This window comes from Puccinia triticina, chromosome 7A, assembly GCF_026914185.1.
Source record: "Puccinia triticina chromosome 7A, complete sequence".
Classification (NCBI taxonomy): domain Eukaryota; kingdom Fungi; phylum Basidiomycota; class Pucciniomycetes; order Pucciniales; family Pucciniaceae; genus Puccinia; species Puccinia triticina.
In genome coordinates, this window is record NC_070564.1 from 5,741,908 (window position 1) to 5,753,729 (window position 11,822).

An 11,822-nucleotide genomic window follows, 5' to 3' on the forward strand; every position below is an offset into this window, starting at 1 on the left:
TCTCTGTGCACGTCGGCACCCAACCCACAGCGGATCGTCTGAGCCCTCCAAGGATGACTCTTGCAGTCTCATTTCCTGGCGAATATATAAAATACCCCGGCTGCTGAGCCATGGAGAAATCACAAGCAACAGTTCCATCAGTAGAACTCCTTTAAGAGCCCCTCTTCGCGAATAGCAGCATCCCTCACCGCCACTCTAAACCTAACCTACCTCTTCGGTTTACCCCAGACAGAACAAAAAGCTTGTGACCATGTCGGCCATCCCGTCCATCTTTCTTACCGCTCCTGAGCGTTTGAGTACTTTGATCGAAGGACAAATCAATGCAACCGACACCCTTATCATCTCAGCCACGGGTAAGATTAATCCTCGGCTCAACAGCACTGACGATGGCGAGAAGGATGAGGAAAACGACGATGGATCAGAAAGCTCCTCAAAGGAAGATTCTTCCAAGGAAGACTCTTGGTCATCATCCACCTCATTATCAGCAGATGACAGCAACTGCTCCGTGATTGAAAGCGTATGTCTTTTGTGTCTATACTCGCATCGATTCTCCTGTATTGATCTGAACATTCGTCCTGTCTGACTTTTCAGTATGACGACCTTGTTACGCCCGTCGAGGTCAAGACCGAGATCAAGATCAGCAAGTTCGCAGAGAAGTTAATTCAGCATAGCCGCCAGGCGATAGCTGACGTGATTTCGGGAAAAGATGATAAGTTGGTTGTCGTCGTGGGGCCGTGTTCAATCCACAGTTGAGTGCCTTCGTCCAAATTATTCTGTTGAGCTTGGGAAAACCCTTGCAGGCTTTGTGATCTGATACTCAGACAATATCAATTTCGATTGACTAGATGTTGAAGCTGCTCTTCACTACGCTCGAGAGTTGAAAGCGGTCCAAAGCCAGTTTCCGAACTTGATACTGGTGATGAGAACGGTAAGTTTTCGGCCATCATTTCACAAGTATCCACATGTGATGACGAATCTGCTTTTTGATAATTCACATTTACCCAGTACTTCGAGAAACCCCGAACAACTGTGGGGTGGAAGGGATTGATCAACGACCCTGACTTGGACGGTAGCTTTCAGATCGAACGTGGGATCCGCATCGCTAGAGGATTGATGGCCCAGATCAATCACATGGGTTTACCAGTAGCTACCGAGTTACTTGATACGATCAGGTTGAGTTACTCACACGATAAAAAAGAGATTGGCATGTCAAAGGCCTTTCAGGGACTGACAAACATACTTTTCCGATACTTCTCGCAGCCCTCAATATCTTTCCGATTTGATTTCATGGGGCGCAATTGGTGCACGCACGACGGAAAGTCAGCTCCATCGCGAGCTGACCTCGGCTACCGCCCATCCGGTCGGATTCAAGAACGGCACAGACGGCGGAGTGAAGGTGGCGATGGACGCGATGCAATCGGCACGCGCGAGCCATGCATTCATGGGCGTCGGCCCACACGGACGAGCAAGCATTGTCCGAAGTCGCGGAAATAACAACGTCCATGTCATCTTACGAGGAGGATCCAAGGGAACGAACTTCGACGCAGTCAGTGTTGCCGAAACCCGATCGAGTCTCCTCAAGATGCAGCCCACCCTCCATCCCTCGCTCATGATAGATTGCTCGCATGGAAATTGCGAGTTACACAGTCTTCCTCTCACACCAGCTTGATTGATCACGAACAACTCGCTGATACTTGTCTAAAATTTCAGCCTCGAAAGATTACAGAAACCAACCCAAGGTGATCCAATCGATATGCGAGCAGCTGTCAAACGGCAGCGACGAGGGTGCTATCAGTGGTGTGATGATCGAATCAAATATCCACGAAGGTAGACAGGACATTCCAAAGGAAGGTCCTATTGGACTGAAGTACGGTGTCTCAATCACGTTAGTTGCACCTACTGCTCATCAGGCTTTGTTTAGCGCAGCTCTTGACATTTCCTTCGTAAATTGCAGGGATGCTTGTGTCAGCTTTGAGGAAACCCTCAAGATGCTCGAGGACTTGGAGCATGCCGTCTTGCGGCGTCGGGAAGTCTTGGGATCCCGACGATCAAGTATGGACTGTTATGCACCCTTCGTCCCTGCTTTTTTGATTTGATTTCATTTTCGATTTTCGGTCGTCATTATGACTGTACAGCCACCGAACCATCTAAAGATGGGCACAGTAGCCCTTAGACGTGATAATTGTCCCAAAGGTACCAATGAAGTACTATCCAGACCAGCAACCACATCCCATTTCCCATCTCTTGTGTCGAACTTCCCTTTTCTCTTCAAAATACCTTTGAAACCTCTTTCTTTGTCTCGTGACCTGTTCATATGCCGGCAAGGTTCCTCTCTCCTCAAAAAAAAATTCTTAGATTTGGATTACCAATATGTAGACACTTGGTTTAATAGAAGATATATATATATATATTCAGTTTTGCCATCGAGCTCCCTGTAGCCGAAACTTCAGATTCAAGAGTTGGGAGAGCATCGACATGTGAGTACTTGGACAGGGGGTAGTGGTGAACTTTCAAAAATTTGCAAGTTTCTCTTGCGCCTGTAAAATTTAAATCCAGATCCTCGGCATAAATATGTAAACTTCAGCTGATCTCGCGGAGCTAGCGGTCAGCTGAAGCTTAGAAAAGCAGCTACAAAGGAAAGAATCATAATATATCCTTTGCCGCAGGCATATGTATTCCTCTTGATGGCCAGTTTGAACAGTCATCAAGAGGAAATGGCTCTCAATAACCATTTTGACCAGCCATCAAAATGCAAATTCCTCTTGATGACACTGGACATGTTTAACTGGCCATTGAGTGGGTGTCTGCTCCTCTCAATGACCGGTTCAACTGTTTATCAAGAGGGTGTGTACTCCTTTGGATGACTGCTTGACCCGGTCATCAAGAAGGGGTGTATAAGGTTACTACTTAGTCTTGTGAGGACTTGTTCTGGGTGTTTTTGAAGCCCAATGTCTTGTTGTGACCTATGTCTCATAGCCTACTTGGCTGTGACTCAGCCCAGAAGAGACGGTACTTCCCTTCTGACCAGGCACTAGTGCCATACAATTACCTCACACTACAACATATGTGACATAGCAAAATATCACTCTGCCCTGCTTTTGGCGGGGCACAGGACTCAGGAAACCTCCTATTTGAAGTGCCCATGATGAAATTATGGCATTATCTCACCCCAGAAAATCCATCTGCAACTGTGGCTCTAATTTTGTGGATTTCCTACTAAGGAAATCTACCAAAACCTCAGCTACGGTTCCCCAAAGTTCCCCAAAATTCACAGCACTGAATTAAATAACCTCTGTAAGAATGTTTATCTTCCAGGCAGTGCCCTACCAACAGAAATTATTTTTGATGGGGTGGTGGCTTTTGGACATATCTCCTAGTAGCCTACTAAGGTACCAAATGTCTTCTGTTTGTAGGGTACTGCCTAGAAGATAAAAATTCTTACAGAGGTTATTTAAATCAGCGCTTCAAAATTTTGGGGCACCATAGCTCAGGTTTTGGTAGATTTCCTTAGTAGGAAATCCACCAAATTAGAGTCACAGTAGCACACCCATTTCCTGTGGTAGACTAGTGTCATACACCTCATCATGTGCTCTTCAGAGGATATTCTGCCCACTGGGAAATTTTGGGGGGGCTTTGCGCGCCCCAGTGAGGAGTTGTAAATTTTTCATTATTTCTGGCATTTGTTGTCAAATTAAATTTTTGACTCCCCATCTGGATGGCAGAATTAGTTTTGAACTCCCAAAATCTTTCTGGACCAAATTTTGAACCTGAGGACCCAGGGAAGACCTCAATTGGGGGTCTGCAGGACATCCGCTCTAGTTGGGAGTTGGAATTTTTTTTGGGGGGGTTGAACTTGATTTTTCAAGTCCCTACATTTTAGTCACTACCCTCCCATCCCCTGTTTTTTTATACATTTGAGGTGCGTACACTTAATGAAAAAACAATTCGTTCATACACTTTTTTGGCGTACCATCCAGAAATTCAAGCAGTTTCATTACAGTCATATACAAGGGGTTCCCTGGGTCCTCCTTCAGGGCGCCTCAGCTCCCCACTTGGAGGAAACTAGAGCTGCGGCTGCGCCATCGCCCGCCCGGTTCGGCCAGAGTTCCCCGCGGAATACAGCCTTACTGAAGACCAACCTAACTTTTCACCACTGGACACCGATGAACCAAACACGAGTAACCGTGCCCTCGGCCCGGTCAGCTGAAATCAGGGTACATCTTATTCTCGCAATGTTGCTGGTTTACGAATCTTATCCGATGCTTAATGATCCACAACCTGACGCGCTATCTTTTTTTTCTGGATCGGAAAGGCCAATAAACACGCCGAGTTATTCGTCGATGCATAGTGGGTCGCAATACGCATTCGAGCAATACTTCTCTCTGGAGTTTGGTTAAGACCGCCTGGCTGATGAGCCGTAGATCTAGTTACTCGGTTTACGACTCGACAACAAGAACTAACAAGCTGCCTGAGTTCTACCGCCCGGATGCTCGCATTGTCTGGAATGGTTGCGTTACCATTCCCCTTTTTTTCTGATTTGGCGGTGTGAGACAACCTTCCCCGGTATATTCACTTTTTTGTTGCATGCGCAGGTAACGCGATTTCCGGAATGCCTGCATTCTCAGCGACATTGTTATCTCAACTTTCATACTCCAAGCATGAAGTCCAGTCATTCGATGCACACGCGATTCCTGGTACGTCAATGATTCCAAGCGGTCTTAAACGATCCAAAGATTGACATTTTTCTGGGGCTGATCTGTCTGGGTGATCAGGCTCGATTATTGCCCCATCAGTATTACCCACGATCTCGATCTCGATCTCAGGCCAAGTGATATTCTCCGCTCAGCCGTTCCCATCCAATTTCCGAATGCCCGACCCTAAGGACATTTCTCCCAAGCAGAACCCGGCCGATGCCCAGCAAGCCCTTGATGGTCTACCTAGAGTCTTCAGTCAAACACTCATCCTCTCCCCTTCTCCCACAGCCACTGAATCCAATCAGCCGGTCTCGATATCAAGCTATGCGATTGTCGCTGATTGTTTCCGGTTTGTCGGATAGATCATCCCATCAATCTGCCATTGGATAAGGGGCTTTCAAACCACCTCCCGAAAGTTGACCAGGTCGGACTTTCCAGGAAAATTTTCCCCCACCAAAAAAAAAACTCCTGGGACCTGGAGTTTGAGTCCCCAGTCGGGTCAAGCACAGGAGATAAGACCCAGGAATCACACCCAGGAAATGGGAGCGGTTTTATCTGTGTAAAATTCGGTTGCGGCCGGGGTCCTGAAGTGCCATTGAGGCTCACATTATTTTGCACCACCTCATGGAACCTCGCCGCACTGCCCGTCTCCCTTGAGGAATCAAATAAAACTTGTCTAATTTTGAAAAGGAGGCAGTTGCAAGGATACAAATGATCTAACTTAGCCAAGTCCTTCCCAATCCCTCTGGGAGAGACTTCCTTACAGGTGATTTTGGCCTAAGAGTTATGCCCCAAATTGTTTGCCCTTTTGCGCTAAGGTCCCTTTACACTGCTGTCTTTTTGTAATCAGCCCGTACATTTACACCAAGACTCATCAGAAGTGTGGCTATCTCCAGCCACCTTCTGGTGTATTTTTCACCTTCCCTAACTTGAGATACAGCAATGGCAGAAAAGCTTGCCAATTTGTGTGGCTGAAAATGATTTCTGCATTTCAGCCACAGGCCCTGTACAGGCAGTTGAAACCCCTTTGGGCGGCTGGGTCAGCTCAGACATAAAATCAGTCCAGGATTCCAATGGTGCAACCCATGAGGCCCCAAAGTCAAAAACAAAGAAACTGGGGTTTTTCTTATGATGGTATTCCTGACATACAGGAGCCATACAGGCTTAATTGAGGCTGAAATCAGCAGCCCAAAAGTTGGGCCTACCCAATCGCAAGCCTTTCTGCCATTGCTGTACAAGGAATGTAAACATAAACAAAATGTCATACTGGCTAGAACAGACAATGGATCCCTGTTTTGCAATCTGGCTCCCTCAGGATTTGGAGTGAATAGCCAAAAATGCATGTTCCCACATGCATCCTGCAGCTTTTTGACATTCTCAGATCTGTCAGAGCAGTGAGTCCTGGATACCTGTCAGTCTTTTCCCTTGAGGCAAGTGTATGGATTTGCACTGTAAATTTTGTGTTAACAATCTCTGGGTTGGCTTTTGCCATCCACCATCTTTAATGGGTCATTGTGAGTGAGGCAGGAGGATTAATGCATCAAGTGTTGATATTCTTATGACACATGATTTCATGTGTCATTTATTTCACACATTTCACACACTTTTATGCGGTTTGGTTTCTCACCAACCCAACTATGTACATCCTTTTGGCCCATAAATAGTGATGCCTACAAAATACATTCCCCCTTGGGTGAGTTTTCTCATTCCATTTTTCCACCTCCTGATATCTTTGCTCTTCAGATATTTCATATGATCCAATAAACTTGTTGGAATCCTCTGAGGTGAAGGAGCTATGGGAAAATTTGTCAAAATTGGGTTTTTTTGGCCTTTGCTCTCAGTCCTAAATCACTAAGGGCCTGTACCATAGGGCATGAAAATTGAAATTTTCCAAATTTATTTGCCTCAAAATTTCTTGGGACAAAAACTGAGCCTGGCAAAAATGTAGGTTGGAGCCCAAATGTGAAGAATTTCAACATTTGAACCCTCAGCTAGTTTTCAATTTTTGTGTGCAGGGCAAAAAAAGTTGAAATTTTTCAAAATTCAGGCCCATGGTACAGGCCCTAATACCGCATAAGTCCCTCCCCTGGCGGTGCTTTGCACCTCCACCTATGGACTTAGATAAGTTAGAAAAATTATCACCCACCAGAACCACAACAGCGTAAAAAAACTTAAATGCACTGACCCATGTGGGTTCTTGCATCTTCTGAATCTGTGGCTTGGCCAGCAGGTACACCTTATGTATCTACACCAGGATGAGTGTCCTTCAGTGAACACCTGCACATTGGGAAGGATATCAGAATTTCTGACAAAGGATTCCACTATGGAGCAGTCCATACCAGCTAGCCAAGGACAGCTGCTCCAGGCAGACAGCGGCTATGTATATTGGCTGGCTGGATGGCGGAAGCTGTCTTGGCTGTCCAGGACCAGGGGAAATATATAGCTCCTTGTAATCAACCTTCTAGTCTACATGCTTGCCAAGGTCTCTCCCTGGCAATCACCTGCACATACATGCTCACCAAGGATTATTCCTGCCCACCGGGCAGAATCTTTGGCGCTTGTGCAAGCTTGCCAAGGAAACTACACCACGGGTCAAAAAGTTTGGGTGGCTGCTTGTTGGCTTGACCCCACGCTGTGCCGCGGTCAAGCACCGGTCAGGCATAACCTGATCTGTGCAATCCTGCCAGATTGGGCTGCCTGCCATGAAAAACTGGCAAGGCTCCAACGTCAGCCTACTTGCGGTGATGCCGTCGGCTTGACCGCACCATTCTAGACAGAGAAAAATGTACAATCCCGCCAAATTGGGCTGCCTGAAGTCAAAAACTGGCAGGATTCCGCCGTTGGCCTACCTGCAGTCATGCTGTTGGCTTGACTGCATCACATTAGAAAAAGAAAAAAATATTTTCTGATGTATTTTTCTAAGCCCCTTCAAATATCAGGAAGAGACTACACATGTCATGAACAATTTTTTTTTTTTTTTATAAAAACTTGTAAAAAAAATTCAGAAAAATGGAATTCACATGGTTAATTTGAAAAATTGTATGAATAAATCTCCAAAACTTTTCAAGTGATCATAAAGTTATTACACTGCGGGCACTCGATGTCGCTGCGGACCGCAGCGACATCTGACGATTCAGTGGGGATTTGAACCCCGCGCAACAAGTATTGCAGCGACACTTGGCCGGCTGTCCATCAGCCGGCCACCAGGGTATGTACACACACCGCACCTCTTGATGGCTGGCACAACGACCGGTCACCAAGAGGAGTACGCACTCCTCTCAATGGCTGGCCCAAGGACCGGCCATCAGGAGGAGTCCTTGTGCCGGCCATTGAGAGTTGTCCACACTCCTCTCAATGACCAGCATAACAACTGTTCATTGGGAGGAGGAGTCCACACTCCTCTTGATGAACAGAACAAGGAGCGGTCATCGGGAGGAGGAATCCATACTCCTCTCAATGCCAACACAGGCCGGTGTTGAGAGGAGTACATGCAGCTCGATGCCCGGTCTTTGCCGTCCATTGAGGGAAGTGTGTATGTACTCCTCCCGATGACCGGGCCTTGGGCCAGCCATCAAGAGGAGTGCGTACTCCCCTTGGTGACCGGTTGTTGTGCCGGCCATCAAGTGGTGTCTGTACTCCTCTTGACGCCGGTGTGTGCTGGCATCAAGAGGAGTGAGGACTCCTCCCGATGACCAGTCCATGAGCTGGTCACCAAGAGGAGTGAGCGGAGTGTGTAATCCTCTTGATGGCCGACACAAGGACCGGTCATCGAGAGGATGTTATGTACTGCAGTGGCCGGCTGTCCAAATGCAAATCAGCCGGCCAAATATCGCTGCATATTCTGATATGCAGCGTCATGATGTCGCTGCGGCCCGCAGCGACACCGAGATGCCCGCAGTGTTAGTCCATGTGGTAAGAGCTGGGTTACTGCCTGCAACACATGGTGCAGGTTGTGCGTTCAAGTCACCTAGCTGGCATGGGTGTTTCTTGAGCTCTCACCACTGTTGCAGCCAACGTCAAGCCAGCAGACTGCGGTCAAGCCGCCAAAGTGCCCCTAAGTGACCCCCCTGCTGACATGCCGCCAGATTTGGTGGCCCTGGTCAAGCCGATGCAATCCATTGTGTCAAGGATTTGTCTTCCACATGTGGTGTAGCCATTGAATGGAGTAAACACTCCCTTTCATGGTGGGTACAACCACACATGAAGCACAGTCCCCTCAATACCCAGCCAATGCAAATCCGTGTCATTGACATCACCCAGCCTCCCCCTCAGCTCCTGTGGACCTGCCCCAGAGCCAAATTACACTCCTCAATCTCAGTTTCCAAATGGTGCTGGTCTCATCTCCTCAATCCTTATCATTTTTGCTGTACTAATGTTTTGAAAATAAATAAAAAACACAAAGAAATGTAAACCAAGGAATGACAACCATCATGCCTTGTGGATATTGGACTCACAAGCCTGCAGATATCTGCAGATCCTAAGTAAACCTGTAGCCACTCAATTGTTGCAGATAGGATATTCAATTGTGCATATTATCAGAAAATCCAAAATTGGTTCTTCAGTGCAATGGAATATCCTCCAGGATTCCTTTGACCTCCAAAACGGATTCCTTCAATCAGTTTTGGAGTTTATACCTCAAAAACTTGGGGGAAGGTGCCCATCAGTACTGCCAAGAAAACTGTCTATTCAGTTTTTCTTGTACATATTTTGGTGAATTTTGAATTGTGATTTTGTGTTTTTAGGATTGAAAATCCTTCCTTCGTCTGCCAGCCTGCAGACATTATTCATAATCCTCTCCTACAGAGAGCCCTCTGGGCGGGGTCCCCCGGAACCTCTGTTTGAGAGGCTTAGTTAAGCTAGATGTGTGGCTGAAGAATAATTTAATGTATGTGCACAGGACCAGACATGACCATGTGTGCATGAAGAATTTGAGGTGGATACATATAAGACAAATGAAGTCCTCTTCACTTGCCACAAAATTTCATCCACACCATCAATTGAGTTACAAATTCATTTAACCAACCATGCGAAACTCCAGCTTATAGTTCCTCATCGCGCTGCTATACATCCAAAGTGAAGTTGCCCATACTTTGGGCATAACCCGGAATTTCCCCTGCAATAGACCCTCCAAACCAAACACCAAAGGCGTCTGTATGATGAGGATCAATAAAAATGACCTTGTAAATGACAGCAATCCAAAGTATTTACGTACTAGTGATTGGATGAGTAAGTGTTCCGCAGCCTCTTCTGCCTTCAGAGCAACAGCTAAGCTGACAATGCCTCCGTTTTGAGCTAGTGTTTCTCGCCAAACCTAGCACCCAAAGCTACACCTGTCAAGGATTGAAGTTTGGCAGTGCCCTTGCACAGGCAAAATTTTGTTGCAACCTTGAAATTCCCCCACTTAATGTGCGTTTTGAACTTGGACCGCTTGCTCCGAGTTATCACAATCACTGATGAACTTTTGACTCTGAACAGTATGCGGAATTCACCAGACAAGAGGTTACTCAAAATTTCTATCCTGCCTGACTCAAAAGCGTGGCTGGATTTACCATCTACATAGCATGCCAGGTGTAACCATTTGCTACTAGCATACACAAGCAATGTATTAAAGATTACAATTTGAAAGATGCATACAACATTGAAAAACTTCAGAAATATATTATTTAAGCAATGATTATGTTTGACGCAGAGCAAGGTCTACTAGCCAGACACCATAAATTTACGGACCTAATTTGGGCATTGTCTAGTGCGCACAGTTCCAAACACTTTGTGGACTGCGGGTGTTGTGCTGTATAGCCAGCTGACATCTGTGGCCTGAGATACTTGGAGGCATACAAACAAGGTACGCAGAAGGGCGCCAAGGTCCATAGACAGGCGGTCCAACTGGGATAAGGGTCCAAGCGGCTGACCAAAAACCTAGTGAGAGGGCTGTTAAAGATTCTCCAGGGGATTCCTTTCCCCCACTACTGCTCTTTTTTTTGTTCCCAGATTTGTGCAGTATCCCTTTTTCTTATTCCAGAATCCAGTACGGCCTTCTTGAAGAAGAAAAGATTTTTCATTCAAATTTATGAAGGATCAATTTAGAAGAAATGCAATTCAAAGGGTACAATTCCTGTATTTAGAAGATACACTAAGTGAGATGTCTTGGTTTATCTTTTTTTTATTTCACGCAAGGGCTCAGACTCTCATTAGAAAATTCTTCCCCCAAGTTTTTGGTGTTTGCGCTCAAACTATGTGTTGGAGACCCAAACCTTCCCTTGTAAGAGGATTATTCAAGGTGAGTAGTACTATTGTACACTCACTGTATCAAAATGAATATTCATATTTATTTTGTGTAAAATTTATGACAGGTACTCAGCACAAACAGATCACAAGAAGCTATGTGCTCATGTGAATTGATATGACAATCTAAACAAATTCAATCATCAGTCTAGAGAAAGAAAAGAAATTTTGGCAAGTTTCTCTGTACACAAAACTATGCAAGTTGAGTTGCCAAAATTCATTGCAAGGCTTCATGTAATTAAAAAAGGCCACATGCATGAAATTTGATAACTCCACATGTACGGTTTTTTTGTGCAGAGCAGATTGCCAAAATGCATGCAATAGGACGGTTCACGTAGGGATTTTTTAACCCTGCTGATGTCATAAATCAGCAAGCCTTCCCAGCCAGATTGGCTGGGACCGTGGGATAAACTTGATTTTGGCCCTACGTGAACCATCCTAATTAGTTGCTTGCCCTCAACTTTGAAACATCCTTAGAGCATCTCCACTGCGGGCCCTATATGGTCCCAGAAAAAGACATAGGAGACACACAGATTCTCTTTCTCCACCCCATGGGCTGTATCACTGAGGAAGGGGTTGCATTGGTTGCAACCCCCTGTGGTGAGGCCAACCAGGGGCAGCTGATATAATATTGGTCTGGGAGACCAATCTTATATTGGTGGGGCCCACCGTTGTATTACAACAAAGGGAAAATGTATTGATAGGCCCCACCAATATCATATTGATCTGCGAGATGGATCTTACATCAGCCGCCCCCAGCCAACCTTATTGTGGGGTGTTCTCACCGATATAACCCCCCTGGCAGTGTATTGAGTGGTGAAAGTTTTCTGATTGAGGTTGTGGTGT

The 11,822-nt window shown here is 46.0% G+C and overlaps 2 protein-coding genes across 2 annotated transcripts; both read left to right on the forward strand.

The window, feature by feature from the left end:
* Positions 1–250: 250 nt before the first annotated feature.
* Positions 251–2,096, forward strand: PtA15_7A624 (uncharacterized protein; the record flags this gene model as incomplete). Its single annotated transcript, XM_053171250.1, has 7 exons — positions 251–517; positions 592–748; positions 846–928; positions 1,006–1,172; positions 1,261–1,634; positions 1,711–1,885; positions 1,955–2,096. The coding sequence occupies 7 exons, from the start codon at positions 251–253 to the stop codon at positions 2,094–2,096; spliced, it is 1,365 nt and encodes a 454-aa protein (XP_053022450.1).
* Positions 2,097–9,916: 7,820 nt separating this feature from the next.
* On the forward strand, positions 9,917–10,220 carry PtA15_7A625 (uncharacterized protein; the record flags this gene model as incomplete). The annotated part of the gene is made up of 3 exons (XM_053171251.1): positions 9,917–9,920; positions 9,991–10,100; positions 10,170–10,220. 3 exons carry the CDS (start codon positions 9,917–9,919, stop codon positions 10,218–10,220), a joined length of 165 nt encoding a protein of 54 aa, XP_053022451.1.
* Positions 10,221–11,822: the final 1,602 nt, after the last annotated feature.